This window comes from Pyrus communis, chromosome 11 (genome assembly GCF_041283825.1).
Source record: "Pyrus communis isolate YQ-2024b chromosome 11, ASM4128382v1, whole genome shotgun sequence".
NCBI classification, from domain to species: domain Eukaryota; kingdom Viridiplantae; phylum Streptophyta; class Magnoliopsida; order Rosales; family Rosaceae; genus Pyrus; species Pyrus communis.
In genome coordinates this window covers 1,921,237-1,946,492 of record NC_142575.1, presented here as the reverse complement: position 1 = coordinate 1,946,492, position 25,256 = coordinate 1,921,237, and the positions used below count along the sequence as shown (strand labels likewise).

The 25,256-nt window shown below is 37.1% G+C and overlaps 3 protein-coding genes across 3 annotated transcripts; all 3 read left to right on the top strand.

The window, feature by feature from the left end:
- Window positions 1-239: 239 nt before the first annotated feature.
- LOC137742296 (serine/threonine-protein kinase UCN) lies at window positions 240-1,833 on the top strand. Its single transcript, XM_068482127.2, has one exon. The coding sequence runs from the start codon at window positions 313-315 to the stop codon at window positions 1,543-1,545; it is 1,233 nt and encodes a 410-aa protein (XP_068338228.2). The 5' UTR covers window positions 240-312; the 3' UTR covers window positions 1,546-1,833.
- Window positions 1,834-9,798: 7,965 nt separating this feature from the next.
- LOC137743507 (uncharacterized) lies at window positions 9,799-15,125 on the top strand. Its single transcript, XM_068483410.2, has 8 exons — window positions 9,799-9,920; window positions 10,483-11,488; window positions 11,735-11,924; window positions 12,365-12,468; window positions 12,567-12,669; window positions 12,764-13,071; window positions 13,452-13,757; window positions 14,280-15,125. The coding sequence occupies exons 2-8, from the start codon at window positions 10,562-10,564 to the stop codon at window positions 14,685-14,687; spliced, it is 2,346 nt and encodes a 781-aa protein (XP_068339511.2). The 5' UTR covers window positions 9,799-9,920; window positions 10,483-10,561; the 3' UTR covers window positions 14,688-15,125.
- A 3,197-nt stretch (window positions 15,126-18,322) lies between these two features.
- LOC137742041 (uncharacterized) lies at window positions 18,323-24,805 on the top strand. Its single transcript, XM_068481778.2, has 12 exons — window positions 18,323-19,729; window positions 20,092-20,294; window positions 20,388-20,585; window positions 20,944-21,015; window positions 21,179-21,274; window positions 21,557-21,636; window positions 21,793-21,868; window positions 22,173-22,383; window positions 22,606-22,802; window positions 23,158-23,263; window positions 23,400-23,489; window positions 23,601-24,805. The coding sequence occupies exons 1-12, from the start codon at window positions 19,210-19,212 to the stop codon at window positions 24,341-24,343; spliced, it is 2,592 nt and encodes an 863-aa protein (XP_068337879.2). The 5' UTR covers window positions 18,323-19,209; the 3' UTR covers window positions 24,344-24,805.
- The last annotated feature ends 451 nt before the right edge of the window (window positions 24,806-25,256 follow it).

Sequence of the window (25,256 nt, the reverse complement as noted above, 5' to 3'; positions counted from 1 at the left end):
CTCACTCTTTGCTCAAACTAGCAATTGACTACACTTGCCTATGCACGCTATTTTAACCTCTGGATTGGGAAAAACACAAAAAAGAGTTAAAATTAAAAATTAAAAACACACACACAGCTACATCAATCAATCACTAGCCAAAAATACGCGAAAAACCCGAAACAAAAAAAGAAAAAGAAACCGAAACAAAAGAAACGAAGTTCGCACCATCCCTTCCCTTTCCCTCCTTATATAAGCCAAAAACCAACGCTCAAAACCATCTCTCTCTTTCCGCTGTCTCTTCCCTCTCCCTCACTCTTTCTAGAACCAGCCATGGACGACTCGCCCTCACCATCCGAAACCTCGCCGGAGCTCGATCTCGAAAACCTCAGGGCCCTTAAAGTCTTAGGCAAGGGAGCAATGGGCACCGTTTTCTTAGTCCACGACCCGTCATCCGACCCCTCCGCCCGCCGCCCGTTCGCTCTCAAAGTCGTCGACAAGTCCGCCCTCCGCTCCAAGCTAGACGCCGAGCGCCGCGCCCGTTGGGAAATCCAGGTCCTGACCAGACTATCCAGCCCGAACCCACACCCGTTTCTACCCTCCATCATGGGGTCGTTCGAGTCCGACGAGTTCATGGGATGGGCTGTCCCTTACTGCCCCGGCGGCGACCTCAACGTACTCCGATACCGCCAAAACGACCACGTTTTCTCCCCCGCCGTGATCCGATTTTACTTGGCGGAGATCGTCTGCGCGCTCGACCACCTCCATAGCATGGGGATCGCCTACCGAGATTTAAAGCCCGAAAATGTACTCATCCAACAGTCCGGTCACGTGACACTCACGGACTTCGACCTCTCGATAAGCCTCAAGCACCGGACCGTCGAACCAAACGACGCCGTTTCGGAAATCGAAGCCCCGGAGGTCCGCCGCAAACACCGGCGGAACCTGACACGTTGGATCACGATTATAAACGACAATCACAAGAACGGCGGCGGTGGGAAGGGGCTGAAGAAGGCCAAGTCGGCCCGAGTCAGCCCGGTGAGTCGACGGAAGCCGAGTTTCTCGGACGGTGAGCGAGCGAACTCGTTTGTCGGGACGGAGGAGTACGTGTCCCCCGAGGTAGTGCGCGGGGAGGGCCACGAGTTCGCCGTGGACTGGTGGGCCTTAGGAATTCTAACTTACGAGGCGTTGTACGGTACGACGCCTTTCAAGGGGAAGAACCGGAAGGAGACGTTTCGGAACATCCTGACGAAGACACCGGAGTTTATCGGGAAGCGGACTGCTCTAACGGACTTGATCGATCGGCTGCTAAACAAGGACCCCACAAAGCGGCTGGGGTACCACCGGGGCGCGTGCGAGATCAAGGAGCATGAGTTCTTTCGCGGGGTCCGGTGGGACCTGCTGACGGAGGTTTTGCGGCCACCGTGCATTCCGTCGCGGGAGGATGGTGATTTAACGGAGAAAGCCACGGCTCGAGGGGGAGTCAGCGTGAGGGAGTATTTTCAAAAGTTACGGTCTCCGCCGTCGATGCCGCCGTCGCCGGACTACCAATTGACCGAGTTCTGACGCACGTGTGGGAGTTGGTATGCATGTGTAAGGAGAAATACATGCAGAAGTAAGTAACAAAAAAAGTGTATCCTCTGTATATAATAACGGTAGATGGGCTGTAACTTTAAATAGTAATAGACGATAGTTAGCAATAGACTTGTAAGATATACGAATTCAAAACGGTGTATAACCTTATTTTCCGGGGTATTTTTTACTCGCACCAAGGCGGCGGTTGTTTGCCACGCTCTAAATTTTTGTTGTTGTAGAAGCGTAATGAATAAAATCTCATTAATCCGTCTTAATTAAGTTAGGAGTTATTTTTCCTTACATAAGAAATTGAAAACTTGGCTTGAAAACGCTAATCTAATGGTGTATAGACAGCCGAATTTTGACTATCTCAAAGTACTTGTTCAAACGCATCACGTACGTAATTCACCCTGATCTAAACCATTCTTTCTTTAACTTGAGGTTACAGTTCATTCAATTATTCGCGCACGAAGTTTTGTTTGAATGCAAAGAAAAAAGGGCGATAAGATGGGTAAAGTTCGAGCTTTGATTACAAGTTAAAAAAGGTTGTTTTGAAATTGGAAAACCCTTTGTCTAAGGTTCGTTTAACTTCAACTTTACTATACTTTGATTCTTTTGTTTTTGTTTGATAAAAGTTTAGAGGGAGGGGAGGCTATCCCATCTCAGGATTAGGGCATACTATAAGTCTCTTTGAGGACCTACAGAAGGGTCTTAGCTTCTTTTTTGATTTTTGCAAATCGCCTACCAAGAGAAATTGCTGACAGCGGGCCTTAGTCTAACAAAGAGAACGATGCTTACCAACTCAACCAACCTCGTTGGCTAACATGATTTGATTCATTACATTACAAGGAAAAACACATCTTTCTTGAGTGAAAAGTTATTGGTAGGGTCAAGAATTATAATCGACATCATTTTACTCACCAAAAAGATAATTATAGTAACAACTATTTTTGTTCCGTGAAGAGTGGTATATGCCAATTCACGGATGATCATCATAATTAGAAAACTATATATATTTGGACTAGAAATCATGAATGGCCATTCCTTTTACACGTGCTCAAGCTCATTGGCTTTGAGTGCTTAAATTGATCCATTTTTTATATTGTGTTAGTTTTACTAGTTTCTATAGTATGTAAATTTGGATTTAGCCAAGTTTATTTTTACTAGTTTATGGTATGTAAACTTCAAGTTATGTAAGTTGGTTAGAACAATATCTCTACTTAAATTTGAATTTCTCTGCTTTTAGTTAGATGAGTTTAGTGTAAAATATCATTTGTACAAAAAAAAAAAACCTGTTTCTAGTCTACATCTCCACTTTAGTTAAGCAGATTTTATGAGTTTGGTACTGAGTTGTGACGATCTATTGCAATGACATATCATTATAGTGGGCGGATTAACATGTCATAACATTATCTTTATAAATATCTTATTATTTGTCCAGACAAAAAAAAAAAAAAAAACTTGTATTCATTACTAATGCTGGTTTAAATCTCTCTAAGCCAAAAGATTATAAATAAACTAAAGAGGTTACCTGTATAAAGATGATCACTTTGGACACAAAAAAGGTGAGAGCTTATGTTATGATTAGGAGACAAAATGTTCTTAAATCACGCTGTTTATTAGTAGATTATGGTCTTAATTAGTTCCAACTTTACCAGTAATTCATACGACTTTAATCCATGGCGCCCGATAGAGAGTTGTATTAGTAATGATTACAACTTTGCCAATAAAAATTGCAATTGTTCAACTTGAAGATGAAATTTTAGTTGTGCCGGAAACACGATCCAGTACATCAAGTTTCATAATACAAGCAGTTTGATACTCGAAACAAATTTTTTTTAACCATTTATATTATAATACTTAGTGTGCCAGACTGTCCTTTCGGCGACATGAAAAATTTCTCCAACTTAGAAAATGAAGTATTGGTTGGCAAAGGATTAGGGTTAAATTAGCATAATATTCAGAGCCAGCGAGCCACCAGCTGAATAATTTGCCAGTAAATCCATGCATGGACCATTTGTTGGCAAAGGCCTGAAGGGTGCAATTGAATATAATTTGATAATGAGGGGAAAATATGGAAAATCCCAAAAGCACGTGATCGATTATTTTCCGATAATACAGGGACCACTCGTGTGCAAAAAGCAATAAAGTTTACTAGCTTTGGGCACTTTTGCAACTCAGCTTTTACCAGCAAGTGGATGAAATAGTTAGCCTTTAAAAATGGCGGTCTGCAAACTTTCTAAGGAGAAGATAGAAAAGATAGTGGCAGTGGTAATTGTTTTTAGAGGATTTTGCACTAACATATATAGTGGTAGTGGATGAGATAATGCTTTGGAGATTGTAACAGTGAATATGTCAGTGAGCTTTATGCTAATCACAGTTTAATGCAGATACAGTTAAATTTCTGTAAATTAATAACTTTGAAACTAAGATAAATTTATTAATTTGCTAGTCCATTGCCACCTCCCTCACCCTGGGTAAATTTATTAATTTAACAAATATTAAATATTGTGTATTTAGTTTCTCGTTTTACAAAATAACAATTTTATGTATTTGTTTAATCAAATAAAATGCATGAATCTACTCTTTTTTTTCTTCTCAAAAATAGATTGTCCATTTTTCAATCATCAATGTACTACATTATCTCATCATTTCATGAACATTTAACAAACCAAAAACTCTACATAAATAAAAAAGGCAGAATAATAGAGAATTATTAATTTATATATGCGTGAGACTCATATGAATTTTTATAATGTATTATCTTATAAATTTAGTAAATTATTAATTTAGCACGTTATTTCCTAGTCAAAACCGGCCAAAAGAATCACTTACTTGAGATCTCCTCACATCCTTGTGTGATTAAGCGAGCACAATACTATACCGATAAAAGAGGTCGAGTTGTACATTTAGATGTTAAATGAATTTTCGCAAGTGAAGATTAAAAAATTGATTAAAAAGAGCTTTTATATTCTCTTACAATATTGCTCAACCAATCATAACCAACTCTAACAAACATATTAACCACTCGTGTTCGCTCATTTCTACACACTATTATTAAGTTTGAACTACATATACAATAATATATGGAGTCTCTCAATTTATATGATACGTGAATGTGTAATTGATAAAACAGTGTATAATGTGAGTTTTTAAGGTAAAAAAAGGAAAAGAAGAACATAAAGGAGGAAAAAAATAATACTATAATTGACATTAATTATCTGTGTATTATACAGTAGAATATAAGCACACCACTATCCTAAAAACAGGCTTAGAAGGTCGTCTAGGCACTAAGCAAAGGCCAGGGGCGCCAATTAGGGCCTAGCCGTTTACAAAATCGGTGAAGCCTCTAGGCGGTCCTCAGCAGTTCAAAGTTTTTACATAAGATTTTTGAAGATAATTTTCTTGTAAAATAACTCCGAACTTTCTTTCTTGTAAGTAACTTTGAATACATACAATTTGTAACCACTTATTTATATGTTTTTCTTATTTTATAATAGATTTAATTAAAATTAAACTCACCTAGGCTTCTAAACCCTAAGCTCTTGTCAGCCGCCCGACTAGCATCCAACACTTTTTAAAACCTTGAAGTACACACATGTATAGTCGGGTAAAGGAAGATCACATGAAAGAGCAAAATATCTAACTATATCCTGTATGAATTATATAGAAAAACAAACCCACAGTAGTAGGGCAATTACAAAAATGGAAAATTCATACCAAAGACGACAATAGAATCAAAATATATATATAATGTCGGTACTTGTTTGACAGTATGTAGCATCTGGTGCTCAACCTAAACAAGAAATGCTGGAATCGGATGCCAATTAACATGCAATAAACACGAACATATTATTCTATTTGTCGGTTAATTTATTAGGGCTACCGGCTACGTGTTGAAAAACTATTGTTGTTTCTTTTTCTTGTGACTGGAGAGCTAAACTTTGAGGCCCACAAACACTGAATTTGAGTGACTGAAAACCAAATGCAATCTTTGTCTTCTACCTCTAGGCTCTAGGGTTAATTAGCTCTTCTGCGTTTGGAATGGTCCTTGCACTAGAAAACAATCTGGCTTTCCGACTATGCATGAATCGGGCAACGGCGAGGCTTTTAGGTCTAGCCCTAGCTACGCTACCATACACTGTCTAATTTCTGCAAAGAAGATTAAAAAATTAAATGTAATATTAATTCCAAAATTTGGATCCAATGTGAAGGTAAAAGATATTAGATAAGCATGTAATATTAGGAGATTAGATTGCCATGTCTGCATTGCCACATATGCAGTGGCGTATGGGTTAAGCTAGAGGTTTTCAATTCACTTGTATAAATAGCATATCCCTCCTTTTCTATTAAGTAAGTCGGTATTGAAATAATTGTTTCTAGAGAGAGAAATACAATTGAGAATAGTTTTCTTCTTTCTTAAGCTTTTCTACTTCCTTTACGTCTGCAATTCTTGAGTTCATCCATGGATGTTAAGATGGTATCCTGAGATTCTTACAAGGGACACTCAGTGTGGATTGACTTTTACTTCAGCTTCTCATTAATTATCTCTCGCTGCCTATAGTGATTCTGACTGGGCAGCAGATTTGAATACTAGAAGATCCATCACTGGCTATGTTGTGTACTTGGGGGATAATCCTATCTCTTGGCAATCTAAAAAGCAAGCGTCGGTGTCCAGGAGCTCTACTGAGGCTGAATATAGAGCTTTGGCACATACAACTGCGGATATAGCATGGATTCGGCTGATACTCAAAGATCTTCATAAGTTCTTGTCTATACCTCCTATCATATAATGTGATAATTAATCTGTGATTGCCTTAAGTCTAAATCTGGTTCAACATTCTCATATTAAGCATTTGGAAACGGATGTTCACTTTATTTGAGAACGAGTGCATAAGGGTGATTTGGTTGTGCAGTATATCCCAACTCAAGATCAAGTAGCTGATGTTCTTACCAAAGAACTTCATGGTCCTGATTTTCTTAAACACTGTTTCAATCTTAAGCTTGGCTACCCTAGTTAAGATTGAGGAAGGTATAAGCATGTAATATTAGCATATTACATTGCCAGGTCAGCATTGCCACATGTGCATTGGAGTATGGGTTAAGCTAGAGGTTTTCAATTCACTTGTATAAAAAATATTTCCCTCCTTTTCTATTATTGTACGTGATAACTGTTTCTAGGTAGAGAAATACAATTGAGAATAGTTTTCTTATTCCTTAAGCTTTTTTGCTTCCTTTACATTTGCAATTCTTGAGTTCATCTATGGATGTTAAGAAAAGAGTCATACATCAATGAAAGAAGAAACCTTGCAAGGGCTTATAAGAGGTTGGACTACTTTTCGTATTGCCAATTGGTTTTATGGTGGAATTTCAACTTTCTTCATGGTATCAGAGCAGCTAGGTTGGCCCACGTGTGAAACTCAATGGCCAAACTTGCTCCAAGTCACCTAATTTGTGTTACCCACGTGTTTAGCTTGAAAATTCACCACACGTGAGGAGTTGTGTGAGGATATGAAGGTAAAAGAGTCCCACATAGATGAAATAAGAAACCTTGCAAGGCTTTATAACATGTTAGGCTACTCCTCATATTGCTAATTTTATAATGGAATGTCAATCTTCTTCAGATGCTAAAGTACCCCAGTTTTAGCATTTTGCCATTTGAGATTAATAGAATAGAAAAGCTTCACAAACACTGAAAGGCCATGGCGACTGAAAATAAATTATATGACATTGGGTTCATTAATTAGCTATCTTCATCTAATTAAAATTGTTTTACAATAATTTTAACTAAGTTGTGAAGATGTGAGCTAAATATTGTGATTTAGGGAAATGATTGTTTAATCTTGTTTGTAGTTTTCTCTTGATTTATTCAGTCCGGCGATTTAAGTCAATTGACTAGAAGAATACTACTTCTGCTTAATTAATATTTGCCCTTGTCATCGATCTCAAGCAAATTATGCACAAACAAATTAGCTAGCAAGCCTTTACACAATTGATTTGTTCTTTCTTTCATTTTCTCCTTTAACTTTTGTACCATGGCTAGGCATGGGAAACCTATCTCTGCAATCATGCCATGCGTTTTATTTTTTGACGTTGAACATATGGAATCTTTATACACCGATAAATCCAATTGAACCATATTTTGTATAAGTTGTTTAAGGGGGGCAAACCTCATACTCAAGTTAAGGAAGCTTTATAGCTTTTAGACTAAACATAGTCAAAGAAAAGCTTTTAGAATTTGATGATGATCACCAATAATTCCAATTTATATCTATGTCTTCTTTCATCTCATCCAATAATGTGGTATATATGTTTAGTATACCACAATGCACCATGATGGTTTTGAGTAGGAGAAAAATTAGGTTTCCTTTCCGACGGTAGAACAACTCTTTTTGATGCATGGTCGGTTTCATAGGTTGAATATCTATTGTTTAGGGTTACGAGAGGTCTTCCACTTAATTAAGTTGAATACACTTTCAAAGCCTTTATGGGCTATCTTTTCAACTTAGCAAAAGCAGACAGGACCCACTTCTATATAGTGTATATTTTTGCTACAATACTATCAGCGACAAGAACCGGCAATTACATGACGTTAATATTCCACTTTAGTCGTAACGCATGAATTTGTTAATATATCCTAAAAGTTAAACATATTAACTTTATCGTCTATTCTTATTATAACATGTGATATGATACAACACGTTATATTAATACCTATAAAATTTCTTTATAGGCTTTTCATTCAAGAAGAGAAAAGTAAAAATGGTCGTAGTAAATCAACTTTCCCCATATATATCACACTTTACATTCTTTACACTTGTCAAGGAAGCTTTCCAATTAGCTTTGTTTTTTTAAAGCAAAATGTTCGTAGGCAAGCCTCTACTTATAGTTGCAGTCCTCAAACAAAATGTTTACAATAAAGTCTGGTGGTTCTTCAAACCACAAGCAAGGGCTACTGGAAAAAAAAAAAGAAAAAAAAGAAAAGAAAAAGAAAGAAAGACAAAAAGACTGAACCGGGCAAGGAGGTGGGCAACTTCATTAGCTTGGCATCTAATATGGGTGAATAGAACTCCAATGATCCCCGAAGAAAGAGCTTTTGAGTCCTCCATAAAAAGTCCAACAAGAGGCAAATCAATGGAAGAAGATCTTAACGCTTGGGTGATCTGGAGCAAATCTTTCTCGACAATAACTTTCTCAAAACCTTAGAGTGAAATAATTATGTGAAATATTGGGTCTCCTTTTATATATAACTTGAAGGCAATTCCAATCAAGAACGGGGAGGCAGAAAAACAAAGTAACTTAGACTTCTTTAGCATATAAGTCCAAAGAAACAGGAATATTGATTTGAGGAGGATGTGCAAGTGCAACCCAGCTCACAACTTGTTAGAATATTTCACGATTTAATTACTTTAAAATGCATGTCAACAAATTTATTCTCTAGATCTAAAATTATATCTAGCAGAATATTGTATGTAAACAGCTGTTAGTCTACGTTATATGATTCCAAAAATATCTCTGAGATATAGGAACTTGAAAGTAACTAGCACTAGCTAGTTTCTTGTAGGAAATATGGATCGATTGCATAGGCTGTTTACATATGAACTTCAAAATCAACAAGGGCTTTATTTAAGGTAGGAAGTTTGTCCCAAAGAAAATCACATAGGATAATTTCGAGGTAAAATAGAACGCCACACATGACACAAACTAAAAACAAAAGAACGATGACGCTTTTTCATAAGCATTGTACAACTCTACTTACTACCAGCACTATCCTCCTAGAGTCGAGATTCTCTCCAGATCTCTGTGTCTAGAGCCCAAGGACGGGGATATCCAGGCCGTTGAAGAGAGAGAAAGAGATATCCAGACCCTTGGTATGTGTGAGGTGAGGTAAGGGAATCAGTTAATGAGGATCACATGATTTAAAATGAGTGATCAAGATGTCCAGGTTCGTCATCACTGAACACAGAGTTCCGGATCCTCCTACATAAAGATAAACAAAGTTTGAAATGAAAAATAAAATAAAATATATTTTCTTTTTACCTTTTCCCAACACTTCCAAGGAAGGAAAAAAATTATTTCATTCCCAATGAACTCATTTACTCAAACCAAAGTTGGGCCTAAACTATCAACAATTATTGGGCTTTTGTCAAAAATAAGAAAAACCAACCATTGGGCTTTGCACTTGTTTTTGGGCTTTTTTCCTCCTCCTTTTCTGATAAAACATAAAATAAAAATAAAAAACAAACCCCCAATCTTTTGGTTACCGAAGCAAAAAATCAAAATCCTAGTCGCGGCTTCTTCCTCCCGATTTCGGAACTTCTCTCCCTTCCACTCTCTCTCCTCCATTGAAGCACCTCCTTACCCAGGTATCCTTATCTTCTCTCCATAATTATTTATTTATTTAATTATTTGAAAGTTTGAGCTTCTTTGTAAAATTCTTGAGCTTTCGATTTCCTGCAGTTTTCAGTTTTGTACGATTTTAGGGTTTTTGGATAATTTCATGATTTAGCGATTTAGGGTTTAGTTGTTCTGTAAAAGGCGTTAAATATATATAAAGTTATGGAATTTATTTCCTATTGTTCTCGAAAGCTCAGATTTCAATTTGCAGCTTGTATCCTTTAACGCTGTATACTGTTTTCTGTTTTCGTAACTGGAAAAGTTATTTTTCAATCTCGCTGGAACCTAGATTTGTCTTAGTGAAATTGAGACACCCGAAATTGCGAATATGTGATTACGGAACATCATAATTAAGTAAATCAAGCATACAACATATGGTAATTCTGCTCATTGTGGATGGTTATATAAGTGTCGTCCTCCCTAGTATCACAGTCGAGAAAGTTTTCGTGAATTATATGCATTATACTTGTGTTGGATCTTTCAGCACCTCTATAGGCGCAAACACTAACTGTGTGATGTCATTTATGGCAGGGATTTGAGTAACAGGTGTTGGAAATTGGTGAGCTGTTGGTCTTTTAGTCTCCTGTGAAGTTTGCATCTGTATAAGATAATGGCTAGAAGATATTGTAGTGATTCGAGTGATGATGATGCGAGAGGTGAATATCGTCATCGTAGAAGTAGAACTAAGCGACATGATGAGCGTCATAGAGATGTGGACAGAGAGAAGTCCACTGAGAGGGATCCTAGAGGCAGAGAAAGTTCTGATGAAGAAGGGGAGTTGATAGAGAGAGACAGGGGCAGCCAGAGGAATGAAAGAAAGCATGAGAATGGGCGTAGAGAATGGGAAAAAGGTAATTACCGGGATGAAAGGGATAAACCACATAGGCGTGAGAATGAACATAGAGGGGTAGATACTGATGGTGCTCATAGAAGTAGGGGTCGAGATTCACGTCACTATTCAGAGCGCAAGGATGAAAGGGAAGAGCTCAGAACATCAGAACGGAAAAATGATAAAAGAGATGATGATCAGAGAAGGTGGCATAAAAACCAGGAAGATGAAAGACAAGAAGGAGAAGACAGTAGAACTTTGAGGGAAAAGAATGCAAATTCAATACCTCAAGGACGGTCGCAAGAAGGGAACATGAACACTGATGTGGCAAAATCAGGAAAGAGTGGTGGAGTTTACATTCCCCCATTTAAGTTGGCCCGTATGATGAAAGAGGTTGAAGATAAAAGCAGCGTTCAATATCAGCGACTGACATGGGATGCCCTTCGAAAGAGCATCAATGGTCTTGTGAACAAGGTCAATGCTGCAAACATAAAAAATATAATTCCTGAAATTTTTGCTGAGAATCTGATTCGTGGAAGGGGCCTTTTCTGCCGATCCTGCATGAAATCACAGATGGCATCTCCAGGTTTCACTGATGTGTTTGCAGCCTTGGTTGCTGTTGTCAACACAAAGTTTCCTGAGGTTGGTGAACTTTTGTTGAGAAGAATTGTCTTACAGCTTAAAAGAGCATTTAAGCGGAATGACAAGGTGCATTTTTTTCCCATGCTTTATTATTTTACTTCCACTGTTTTATGTTTATTCTCAGAAATTTTACGCACACTCATGCTAAGTATTGAGCTCTCGACTCAGTCTTCGCTCTCTTTTTTGAAAGGAGGAGTTCTCACTACACCCAAGGGTCGTTGGCTTATTTAATAATGTGTTAGAAGACAGAATATATCTTTTACATATATTGGTTCTAATCCTCTTCTTTAATTGGCTTTATTCTGTGATCAGCCGCAACTACTAGCTGCCGTTAAATTTATAGCGCATCTGGTCAACCAGCAAGTAGCTCATGAGATTATTGCCTTGGAATTGCTCACTGTTCTGCTGGAGAACCCTACAGATGACAGTGTTGAAGTCGCTGTTGGCTTTGTCACCGAGTGTGGATCATTACTGCAGGACCTTTCGCCTAAAGGGTTGCACGGTGGGTATGCTGTTTGATTTGGTAGCATTTATGTGCTTTCTTGGTTTTATTCATTGATGTGATCCATTCTTTTTAGGAACAATATATATCTATATGCTTATCACGCATTGCATCTTACTAATAATTGGAAGTTTTACATAGCTAGATTATACCCTTTTTTTTCAGTTGTTTGTTTGCTTTTTATTATCAACTCATCAGTAGACAAATTAAATTGATCTGTATGGGATACTAGAAGACCAGTTAAAGTTAGTACTATTATTTTATTAAATTGATTGAATTGGATGCTATAGTAAGTGAATTTTCACTCTGGTCACCTGGGTTCTGCTCTTGGTTACTCCATTGTCTCAATTATTTTGAACTTTGTCTTGCATGGGTTTCGTAGTTCTTTTTATTTTTCAGGGAGTTGTCTGACATTGCTATTAACATTGGAACTTTTGCAGGCATCTTTGAACGCTTTCGTGGAATTCTTCATGAGGGAGAAATAGACAAGAGAGTTCAATATCTGATTGAAAACTTATTTGCAATACGGAAAGCGAAGTTTCAGGTTTTGTGACTTGATTCTATTTGTCTTTATGATGGTAAACTGTATAGAAACGAAGAATACTGAGAGCTTACAGTTTATTGTTTCATATCCATATGCAGGGGCACCCAGCTGTTCGTCCAGAACTGGACCTTGTAGAGCAGGAAGACCAGTTGACACATGAAATTTCTCTTGAAGAGGAAATAGATTCAGAAGTTACCCTTGGTATGTCTTATGGTGTTAATTTATTCATAGCTTTTTGACTTTCCTAGGGTTATATTCGTTGTAGATGTTAACATTTTGATTTGTCTTCATTTAGATCTTTTCAAGGCCGATCCTAATTTCCTTGAGAATGAGAAGCGCTATGAAGAACTGAAGAAAACTATACTTGGTGAGGATTCTGAAGATGAAGAAGGTTCTGATGCAGCTTCAGATGGTGAAGATGACGATGATGATGATGATGAGGAATCTGAGGAAGAGGATGAGGAGCAGATGCAGATAAGAGACGAGACAGAAACAAATCTAGTGAATCTTAGAAGAACTATCTATCTTACAATCATGTCCAGTGTAGATTTTGAGGAGGCGGGTCATAAGCTCCTGAAGATTAAACTTGAGCCCGGTCAAGAGGTGAGTGATACAAGTCATGCATGATGTAGCTATCTTATTTCACATGATAACTAGGGAACTAGAGGTGTCTTTGTGCCATACTTTGAATGAACTAAAATATTAGTATCAATGTAAAACTGCTTGTGCTAGGCTAATCTGTTAACCACAATCTTGTGATGTGAATTTAAATTATCATTATATGAATTTATAGAAACGGACTAAAAGTATATGATTCATGCTTAGACCCAAGAGTAGCAATTTAACAACAAAGCTTTTGAAATTCTGTGAGTACATAGTGTTTATCTTGATTGACTTTCAATTTAGTTGAAGAATGATAATCTGTTTTATTTGACCTTGATTTCTCATAAAAGTAATAATCGTCTTGATTTGACCTTTTACAGATGGAACTATGTGTCATGCTTTTGGAATGTTGCAGTCAAGAAAGAACCTACCTCCGGTATTATGGTCTTTTGGGCCAAAGGTTCTGCATGATCAACAAAGTCCACCAGGAAAATTTCGAGAAATGCTTTGTGCAACAGTATTCCATGATCCACCGGCTTGAAACAAATAAGCTACGGAATGTTGCAAAGTTCTTTGCCCATTTACTCGGCACAGACGCCCTTCCTTGGCATGTGTTGGCCTATATACGATTGACTGAAGAGGATACTACTTCATCTTCTCGTATTTTTATCAAGATCCTTTTCCAGGTAACAAAAGAGAAATGTTATATTTCTACATTTCTGTTTGGTTTTCTGAAGCCTACCATTGCTTGTTATGTTGACAATTATTAGTTTACTTCTACCTCTGAAATAATTATTTTATTTCCAAATCTTTTTAAGTGACTGGCAATGATAAGTCTGATTGAGAAAAAGAAGGCGAAAATATCATGAGATAAAAATACATAATGTGGCTTAGTTAATAATAGGTTTGAATCACAAATGTATCTGATAGGTTTAGGTTTGCCAACACTCATTAGTGATCTCTGCCTCTGAATAAATCCTTGTCGATGTAAACGTTGTTTTGAATACCATGAGGTGAGACTTATGCCTATGTTTGTGTTTATTTTCTGAAACTTAACGTTTGAAATATCATTACCTACAAACTGACGCCTGTTTCTGTGGTAATTTCTTGAGTTGTGATGTATTTCACTTGTCTGAAGATTATTTCTTAGAGAATGTTGACTTACATATTGTATACAGTTATGATTTTCTATTGTTTCTGGTGTGCAGGAATTGTCGGAGCATCTTGGTATCCGTTTGCTAAATGAGCGGCTCACAGATCCTGCAATGCAGGAGTCTTATGATTCTATCTTCCCAAAGGATAATCCCAAGAACACCCGCTTTGCCATTAATTTTTTCACATCCATTGGGCTTGGTGGCATTACCGAGAACCTGCGGGAGTACTTGAAGCATATGCCACGACTCATTATGCAACAACAAAAACAAGTGTCTGACTCAGAATCAGATGAAGAAGAATCTGGGAGCTCTGGTTCATCAGATTCGGGAACTAGTTCTGAGTCTGAATCAGAATCATCAAGCTCTTCTGAAAGTGAAAGTGATAGGGACAAAAGACGCAAGAAGCGTAGGAGTGAAAGCAAGAGGGACGAAAGACATGAGAAGCGCAGGAGGAGAGATTAGAGTTCTTTTACCGCGCCTTGGAATTACATATCACGTTTTGGATATTGATGTTAAGAATCTGAAATTTTTTCACTTCCGCTTCTAATTGTAAGGGTATATTGTTTTCGACTGATTCTGGTCTGCTATCAGCCCCCTTCAAAACCCTGTTTGTCAATTTCCATCTCCAGGATCGTCTGCAAGATATTCGGTTTGTTCCTCCCTCTGCTCCTCGAGTACCGGATGTACTCCCACCAAGGAAGAGGTTCTCCTGAGTTGATAATTTCCTCGTAACGGTTGGTGGAATGTTAATACAGATGGTTGTAGGAATGTTGTGTGGATCATGTAACTAGCTTCAAATTTCACTTGCACTTTTCTAGTTCTAATTTCTGCCGCCTTTTAGTTATTGTACTAGTTTTCCAGTTTTGGCATTGTATGAGAAATATTATGAAACTTGGACTCTCTCTCTCTCTCTCTCTCTCTCTCTCTCTCTCTCTCTCTCTCTGCGGTTTTTATTGCACTTGGTGATTTGTTTGCTACGCACTTATAATTAGTGGGGTGCCCTATTAATCTGAGGGTTTACAACATGCTTAATTTGACCTCATATGCTAAACGGTACCAAATGGTGGTGGACAAATTAGACACGTTGCCATTAGGCTGAACTAATCATTTTAATGTCTTGTTTAGTTTGTATTAACTTTACCGTTTTCGATGTAGTTGAAACTTAACTTTCATCAAAGTCACTTGATTTTGATGGAATTACAACCCTTGCACTCTTCCTAGAAAGTAGCGTCTAAGCATCAATGCAATAGTCTGATGTAGAATAGTTAACGAATCAGATCATGTCGTGACTCCGTAGGTGTAAACTGGCAAAAAAACATATTGGGTTTTCTTAAGTTACCCCGATGGTCGATTGAAGCCTATAACACGCGGTTTCAAGTAGAACAATGAGAGAAACAAATCACGCTATTTGTTTATGATTTGAGGGCATTTTTTTTCGTTTTAATGTCGTTTACTATGTCACGTTTGTGATTTAAAATAAATTTACAAGTACTTTTGTAATCTTTTGCTTTACTTATTTTTCAAGCTAGAGTTATTTTGAATAAACAGATTAGCAATAATATGTTTCAAATTCGTCTTTGATGAAAATCGAATATAAGATCTCTCACTTATAAATGAAGATGATTACCACTATACCGTAATATTAAGTGGCACAAGCTAGAGTTATTTAAGCTGGAGAGTTTTCCCATCCCTATTATTTCTAGGGTTTACCCATGATTTCCTCCCATCTTGTAGCTTTCGCCACGTCATAATCTCTTTCGTAATTTAAAGCCTTAAATCATTTTCTAATACTTGCTCCTATGTTGTCATTGTTGCCATACCCATTCAAGGACACAAGAGATTTTTCAGTGTGCTGAGAACACGATCTGATACATCAAGTGTCATAATATAAGTGATTAAATATTTAAATTTTTTTTTTATATCTACTTGTATTATGATACTCGATGTACCTTACCGTGTTTCCGGCATATTGAAAAAGTTCTCCAACTACACAATGACTAATTTTGTAGGTCTACGAAGGAATTTGATTGAACTTCTTAATTGTTTGTTCTTCAATTTGTCTTAGAAAAGTAGAGATTTTTGCTCACACCCTTATCTTTCCCTCTGAGTATTGAGTAATGAATGATCCCAACCTCCACATGTAGTCAGAAAATGCAAATTAGTTTGTTTGAAAGCAACATAAACCAACCACTTCTCAACTTTCAGGATCCTCAGCAGCCTTGCAAGCAATGCTTAAGTACAAACGACAGCAACAAGCAACAATACATCCATCTCTCTCTCTCTCTCTCTCTCTCTCTCTCTCTCTCTCTCTCTCTCTCTCTCTATATATATATATATATATATAGGTCAGAACTATTTGGATAAGGGTGTGTGAGGAATTTGTTGCTCAAGTAATTAAGAATGTTAATTTATTTCCGTACTCGATGTCCTATGTTCATATTTTCTTCTCACAATATCGCATTTGAAAAGAAATAAGATAAGATGGATACATCCATGCATATATAAATGTATAACTTTGTATTGAACTTATTACAAATATATATTATTTTCAATATCTACATGCGTCAAACTTGAGAACTTGTCTACCCAAATGAAAACAAATGCTACTAGATTAAATGAGAGTCGATCTCACTCTTCTTAGGGGGCAGATTATTTTGCAACTTGTTAGCAGATAAGAAAATAAATCAAAAGACAATGAAGTCGGTACTGCATGCTGCATATATGTCCCACCACAACCACATGTAGCAGAGCATAAAAAAGGAAAAAAAGAAAGTGCATGACTTTGAGCTCACCTCAGTGTTCGCATCGAATAATTCCTTAAGTCGGCAGTACACTGATGGATTCAGAATTTTATTTTATGAGGTTAAGATGTGAACATGTTGAATAAATTTTTAAGTGGAAATAATAATTAAAGTTGAACGACATACATTTATTCATAACTTAAAATAAAAATAATACAAGTTACAATTAATTACGACGTACGTTCTGAAACTTCTGGTTTTGGTGTAACATGAGAAAAACTAAACATTTTCTTCAAATTTTCTTCTTATGTTTTAAGGACTATGCAACATTTACTAGCTAGAGGGATAAAAGAGAGAATTACAAATTGTAATTACCTAAGATTTTAATCATGTGATGTAACAATTGAAAGGAAAATTCCTTGGAAGTAGGTGGACATCAATTCTTGGAGGTCAAGACAGCTGTACGATGCAAAGATACCGCCAATATGAATTCTTGGAGGTTATCACTGTGATATATGAAAACTAATCAAAGCTATTTTGTTGTAAAGCAAAAATTCCACAACCTTTCCCCAGAAAGAAAAGAACCACCGGAAGTGGATAATTAATAGAGACTAGCACAGTAATTGAATTACTGGTTTTATTGTTAAAGTACGAGTTGGAGAAGGTCTCCATGTTGAGTTTTAGGCTTTGTTTTACCGGTTGAAGCTAAAGTTAGAAATTTCTCTCATCTTATTGTGGAGGTTAATTCTGCTTTGGTGGTCTCCATCATTCATGGTTCTTCTAGCCTTAATCATCATCTCTATGGTTTTGTCTCGAAGTGCATAAGTTTGATCATAGAGAACTGGAGTTGCAATTTGCAACATGTTCATAGAGAGCGTAATTTTGCAGCTGACAAGTTAGCCAAGTTGGGTTTCAACAGGAGATGGATTTTCAAGAGTTTGCGGAGCCTCCTCCCTGATTAGTTTAAACTTTTTCAAATGACGGTTGTATAGTCGCTAGAGTTAGACTAGTTGTTCTTTTGTGTTTCTCTTCTCTTTTTCTTCCATGTTACCAAAAAAAAAAAACCAAAAAGTATTTTATCTAAGTGCAGGTTTGATCTATCAATCTCTTGTGTACTTAATTGTGAATTATCTGAGTGTGATAAAATGAAGTTTTTATCCACTCATGCGGTTCATATTATAAATATGTGAATAAAATTCTTACGCAATTTTGAGTAATCTAACTATACGGAAAATAATTGACTGAAATAAAAATTCAGAGGTGCGTCTAAAATTTCTTATAGTACTAGAAATTATAATAAAAAAAAAATATCCACTAAATAATGAGTAAAATAAATAAGAGAAAAATGAAGTAAACGGTTGAAATTTCAGTTGAAAAGGGAGCGAAAAGAAGGCCATTTGTTAGGAATAATAGAAGCTCCCAAAACTTCAAAGGTGGGGGTTGTTGTGGTGCTGTTTTATTGTGCGTTTTTCTTCTTCTTTTCCGATATATCTCAGATGGCCCTCAACCCCTAACCCTTCGCTCGGTCAAACCTGCCTCAAAACACGACTCCGTATCCGTGATCTTCACCTCACTTCCCTCTCTGTATCTCTGTGTAACTGTGTATGTATAGATAGATAGATATGGTAAATATGTAGTCTGTAGAATTATTGACCCAAATAATGACCATTTCTTTGCCTTCACGCGGGGTGGTTTTGGATATAACTTGCAATCTCAGACTCTAGCTTCACTCTCTCTACTTTCTGTGTATATATAGAAGATTAACCACCCGCTCACTCTCACTTTCTCACTCCCACATGTGCTTCTGTTCTTATCTTTTTCTTGCTCTCTCTCTCTCTCTCTCTCTCTCTCTCTCTCTCTCTCTCTCTTATATAGATTATACAATTGTTCTTTGAATTTGGAGTGAGTTGTCATCTGGGTTTTGCGAAAAACAGATGCTTTGAATTTTTTTTAATTGGATTTTGAGCTCAAAGTGCCTGTTTTCTGGTGCTTTGTGCTCTTATCTTATTGAATTTTGTGACTTTCAGAGATTTTTCTTTGTTGGGTTTTTGTTAAAATTGAGTCTTTTGATTAATTCGTGACTTTTAGAGGTTTTAATTGTTGGGTTTTGGTAAAGTTCGAACCTTCTGATAATTGGCTGTTGAATGTGAAGTTGTGGACTGAATTTCGACGGTTTGCTGGGGGTTTTTTGGTGGTTATATATAATCACATTTGGGAAATTTTAATCTGGGGTTTTGAAGAAAATGAAGGGTTTTATGTTTTTCCATTTGTTAGCTGTGTTTGTAGTCTTTCTGCTATATGGTTTTGCTGTGGGGAAGGAATGTACAAACAGTCCTACTCAGCTTTCATCGCATACTTACCGCTATGAGCTCTTATCTTCCCACAATGAAACACTCAAGGAGGAGATGTTCTCATACTACCACTTGATACCTACCGATGATTCGGCGTGGATGGATTTGCTCCCAAGAAAGTTACTGAGGGATGAAGATGAAATTGAATGGGGAATGATGTACCGGAAGATGAAAACTTTGGGTGGTTTTGAGGCCTCCGGAGATTTTCTTAAGGAAGTGCCATTGCATGATGTGAGGTTGCATCCAACTTCACAACATGGAAGGGCACAGCAAACAAATTTGGAGTACTTATTGATGTTGGATTCTGATAGCTTAATTTGGAACTTTCGTCAGACAGCGGGTTTGTCAACCCCCGGAACACCATATAAGGGGTGGGAGGACCCGACTTGTGAGCTTCGGGGTCATTTCGTTGGTTAGTCTTGTTTGTTAACTCATTCACTTTGTTTTCTCTGTCAACATAATCATAGCTTTAGTGTAATTTCTTTGTTTCTCACATGTTAATACATTTCTTCATTGATATTGTCTTCTCAGTCTATACGATGTGACCGTTTGTACCTCGATTTTAGTTTGGAGAACACTTGTACATTGTTCCAATTTTTTTTGGGAATGAATGATATACTATAGATGCATTCCCTGCCTCCACATTCTACTGCCTTTGTCTCTGATATATAACTGAAATTCAGCAATGATGTTGCTTTTAATTGCGATTTTAATTTTTGAAAATTCGGGTTGTGTGGATCTGTATAAAGAACGGCTTGCTTTTGTATTTTGAAGGGCATTACTTGAGTGCAACAGCACAAATGTGGGCTAGCACTCATAACCAGACCCTCAAAGATAAAATGTCTGCAATAGTGGACAATCTATCTCTTTGTCAGAAGAAAATTGGCAGTGGATATCTTTCTGCTTTTCCGTCTGAAGAATTTGATCGATTTGAAGCTGTTAAACCTGTCTGGGCTCCTTATTACACCATTCACAAGGTAGAATCTACTTCGTTTGTTACCTATTGCCATTACTTCGTTTTGATTCGAAGGGACGCGTCATTAGCTTTTCTGACTTATCTACCTTGACAGATATTGGCAGGCCTATTGGATCAGTATACATTTGCTGATAATGCTCAAGCGTTGAAAATGGTCACTTGGATGGTTGAGTACTTTTACAACCGTGTTCACAATGTGATATCGAAGTACAGTGTAGAAAGGCATTATACGGCACTTAACGAAGAAACTGGTGGGATGAATGATGTTCTCTATAAGCTGTATGCTATTACGGTGTGTAAGATTTCTTGTAAAGTACTCTTGGCACTTCTTTCAGATCGTTCATTCTATGTGCAGACAGTTAATCACGACTTTGACCTGGTTGAAATTAGCATTAGTAGGAACTACCATTCATATATACAAGGACCTTTCTTTGAAAATATGCTAACTGGGAGATTACACTGCTCATGTATGTAATATGCCCCGTTCTAAACATTAGGAAAAAGCCCGTGTAGAAGTTTCATGGAATTTACTATTTCGATGGCAACCGTATCAGAACTCTAGTTTCCATTGATATGTGAACTACTTCATAGACTTATAGTATTTTGAACATTAGAGTTGTGGCATTGACCTTTCTTGTTGCTGTGCTCAGGGAGATGCAAAGCATTTATTGTTGGCTCATCTTTTCGACAAACCATGCTTTCTGGGAGTGCTGGCAGTGCAGGTAACCATTATTTTGGTTCAGTAGCGAGACCCCTAGGTTTCTTGCATATTTTGTATTCCTCTCTCTTTCCGTTGGTAAACACCAGCTATGACAGCTAAATTTTTAGCTTCTCTGAACCTTATCTCTTAGAATCCTTCTCATCAAGTAGTTTTGAAATTTGTAGGCTGATGACATATCTGGTTTTCATGCTAACACACATATCCCAATTGTTATCGGTGCTCAAATGCGATATGAAGTCACCGGTGATCCACTTTATAAGGTAAATGATCTATTCATCTTACAGAGTATCTGAACTACGATTCAACAAAACCTAAGATCCTTTCTAAGGTTTATGTTTGACCTCAACAAATCGGCTTCCCCCTTGCACACCATTCAAATTTCGTGGATGTTACTTCTCTTCTTATAAAACAGCATTGCACTTGCGTTTTTCATTTTTAATTTTTAATCTTTCGATTACCATCTTTTCTATTTCCTTAATGTCTATACCATTGGTATTAGGGTTGTTTATTCTGACATTTATTAAAATATCTGAAATTTTCAGGAAATGAGTACTTTCTTTATGAACATTGTTAACTCTTCTCATAGCTATGCAACCGGAGGGACATCAGTCGGCGAGTTCTGGTACTAAAATTCAGATATTAATGTTTCATTTTCAGCTCATTCATAATAAGCTCTTCCTTTTGCCTGAATCCCAGTACTACTGTGAGGATAAGTAGTTATAAAGTCTTAACATGGATCCTGAATTGTTTGGATTTGCTTTCCTCAACTTGTGAACAGGTCCGACCCTAAAAGGTTGGCAAGCACTCTAAATACAGAGAACGAGGAGTCATGCACAACTTATAACATGCTGAAGGTATGCCCGTTGTAACCTTTCTCAAGGCTGATGGATTTTTATGAGTTATGCGAAAAGTTGATTGATTGATTGATTTAAATTTTAAATTTATTTCATTTCATAAAGCTAGAACTGGTGCTGGGGTGCCTTATATATTACACATAGTGGTTATAATTTAGTCTATTGTTGAAAGAGGTGCAACTATGGGAAGTCAAAATAATTTTGTGTAGTGCATGAGTTCATCATTATCGATTGAGTTTTGCTGTTATGTACGATAAAGGCCTTGTTTCTGCTGCTCATTTAGCACATCTTGATGATCTTGTAGGTCTCTCGCCACCTGTTTAGATGGACCAAAGAAACAGCATATGCAGATTATTATGAGCGAGCTCTGACAAATGGTGTGCTAGGCATCCAAAGAGGGACAGAGCCTGGAGTCATGATTTACATGCTTCCACTAGGTCGTGGAACTTCCAAGGCCAGAAGCTACCATGGTTGGGGAAAACCGTTCGACTCTTTCTGGTGCTGCTATGGCACTGGTATGGGATTGCTTAAATTTCCTTGTCCCTTTTATCTTTTCCCTTAAAGGGCATTTCAGATTTTTTCTGAAACCGTCATGATCTATATATCGTAATGATGTGCCTTCTTATTTTCAATTTGTTCTGATGGAAGAAAAATTTAGATTGTGTTTCAGACTTGTTCCTATTATAGGTACTGTGTAACAACCGTCAGTTATGTCTGACTTCTTGATGCTTTTGTAGGAATTGAGTCATTCTCAAAGCTAGGAGATTCCATATATTTTGAAGAGGAGAAAGAAGCTCCTGCACTTTTCATTATCCAGTATATCTCAAGCTTTCTTGATTGGAAATCCGGACAAATTGTGCTTAATCAGACAGTTGATCCTGTCAATTCATGGGATCCTTACCTTAGAGTCACGCTAACATTTTCTTCAGCGGAGGTATATATTACATTGTCATTAACATTATCACACAGTCGGTGTTCACAATTCATCCTTCTTCCATCTTATTGCTTAGTCTTTCAGTTGCAATTGTGTTTCTACTGTTTCTCTGATACACACGGCAGCTCTCTTATTTTCATAAGGATTTGTGAAACACTTTCAAGGACATCGTAAACACGTCCTCCAATATTTGACCTTCATTTAGAAACCTGTAAAAGAGTCACCCTTGTCTATAGACAAACATGTGTTATGTTTTGGTTTATAGATTCACTAAAACAAATATTTATACCGTCATTTTGTCTCATGTCCTTGTAAATCTAACCTAGAATTTTAATACTGGATCTAAATGATGCAGGGGACAGGCATATCATCTACGTTGAACTTGCGAATTCCAATTTGGACAGATTCAAATGGTGCAAAAGCAGCATTGAATGGTCAAACTCTGAGTGTTCCAGCTCCAGGTGAGAGATATACTCACAGTTTCCCCTCTATTTCTGCAGTAGGAGTCAGTTCAATGTTCATTAGAAACCTCTTTCCTTTGTATTTTGGGTGCAAACTATAGGATTAACTGATATTATTTCTGTATTCGTATTGCAGGTAGTTTCCTAACAGTCACAAGAAAATGGAGTCCTGGTGACATTTTGACACTTCAGCTACCCTTTAGTCTAAGAACAGAGGCTATTAAAGGTAGTTTACAGTACAATCCTATCGATGAACAAAATATATATATATATATATTATATATATATTTTTTTGTGAATGATATATAACTGACAAAGCCCTTTGAACAAAACTCAGATGATCGGCCTGAGTATGCTTCGATTCAAGCAATTCTTTATGGTCCATATCTGCTAGCGGCTCATACCACTGGCAACTGGGACATTAAGACTGGCTCTGTTAGGTCTCTTTCTGACTGGATAACTCCAATCCCTTCCTCATACAATAACCTCTTGGTTTCTTTATCCCAAGAGTCTGGAAGCTCAAGTTTCGTCATAGCCAACTTAAACGAATCAATTGGACTGGACAAGTTTCCTGAAACCGGCACTGATGCTGCTAATCATGCCACTTTCAGGCTCGTTATAAATTACTTGTCCACAAAACTCTCTTCAGCAAATGATGTTAAAGGCAAGTCGGTCATGCTAGAACTCTTTGATCTTCCAGGAAAGGTTGTAGTGCAGCAAGGGAAAGGCAAGAACCTGGGTATAGCAGACATGTCCACTAGTAAGGACACTTCAGCTTTTCTTTTGGTTCCAGGTTTGGATGGAAAGAACACCACAGTATCCTTAGAGTCTGAAAGCAACAAAGGTTGCTATGTGTATAGCGAAACAGTTAGGGCTAATGCAAGCTTGAAGCTTGTTTGCAGTTCAGAGTCATCGGGCGCTGGATTCAGTCAGGCAGCCAGCTTTGTGATGAACAATGGAATAAATCAGTATCATCCTATCAGCTTTGTTGCTAAAGGGACACCAAGGAATTTTCTTCTAGCGCCATTGTCGACCTTCAAGGACGAATCTTATGCCGCTTATCTCAACATTTCGACCTGATAAGTAGGGTTTGGATTGTGGAAGCCGGAGCTGAACTATGCGATAAACAAACTATTTATGATGGTTTTTCTCGGGATGGCACTTGTTGCTTCAAATTAGTTCATCGCTTCTGCACATAGGGCGGGATGAATTTACTCATTCAGGAATCTTACTAGGGATCACAGAACTTAGAAGTTGGTAAAGAAGGTTAATTATTCTAGTAATTATCTTGTACATTCTCAGCTTTCTAATTGATTAGGGTTCTTGCCATTTGTATCCATGCCATTAAGAATAATCACTGTAGCTTAGACATTGCAGTGTACTCTTGTTCATGAAGAGTATTCAGGGTTTGAAATATGTAATGAGGAAAGCTTGGCTCCTTATGATTGACGTAGGAGTTCCTCCTCAAGCTACTTTGTAATTGATTCACGTAAATATGTGCTTATGATTGGAATCGATTATATTATAAATTATTTTGTAAAATCATGTCTGCAAAAATCAATTTAAAACAGAGGTCGTTTGATCAATTGGCTGGAGCAACAGATAAATTTCTAAGGACACAAGATAAAGTATATTATATATATATATATATATATATATAAGAACACCAAAAAAAATCACAAAAATCCAAATGACACAAAAAATCTTGTTCATGTCATTATGTACAAATAGAACTGATTACAACATTTCTAATCAAAAAACAAAATCAGTAGAGTACTATACAAGCAATAAAAAGGGGACTACTTTGTAATTTTCTTTTACTAACAATAGTGCTAGTAGGATAAATGGTTACGTTTAGGGGAAAAGGGATGGAATTTAGAAATCTTTGTACTATTTTTTTACGGATATTGGGTTTTTTCAACAATTCTTCCATCTATTTACTTCTTGTTTCTTAAATGAATCTCTATAAAATTCTCATAATTAAATAAAAAAA

What these genes read in the sequence shown, in the direction of transcription:
- LOC137742296 (XM_068482127.2), top strand. Translation starts at nt 313, where the DNA reads ATGGACGACTCGCCCTCACCATCCGAAACCTCGCCGGAGCTCGATCTC.
- LOC137743507 (XM_068483410.2), top strand. Translation starts at nt 10,562, where the DNA reads ATGGCTAGAAGATATTGTAGTGATTCGAGTGATGATGATGCGAGAGGT. An exon ending in CATTTAAGCGGAATGACAAG is followed by an intron (nt 11,489 to 11,734) that starts GTGCATTTTTTT and finishes TTCTGTGATCAG; the next exon opens with CCGCAACTACTAGCTGCCGT. An exon ending in TTCGCCTAAAGGGTTGCACG is followed by an intron (nt 11,925 to 12,364) that starts GTGGGTATGCTG and finishes GAACTTTTGCAG; the next exon opens with GCATCTTTGAACGCTTTCGT.
- LOC137742041 (XM_068481778.2), top strand. Translation starts at nt 19,210, where the DNA reads ATGAAGGGTTTTATGTTTTTCCATTTGTTAGCTGTGTTTGTAGTCTTT. An exon ending in TCTGAGTGTTCCAGCTCCAG is followed by an intron (nt 23,264 to 23,399) that starts GTGAGAGATATA and finishes TTCGTATTGCAG; the next exon opens with GTAGTTTCCTAACAGTCACA. An exon ending in AAGAACAGAGGCTATTAAAG is followed by an intron (nt 23,490 to 23,600) that starts GTAGTTTACAGT and finishes AACAAAACTCAG; the next exon opens with ATGATCGGCCTGAGTATGCT.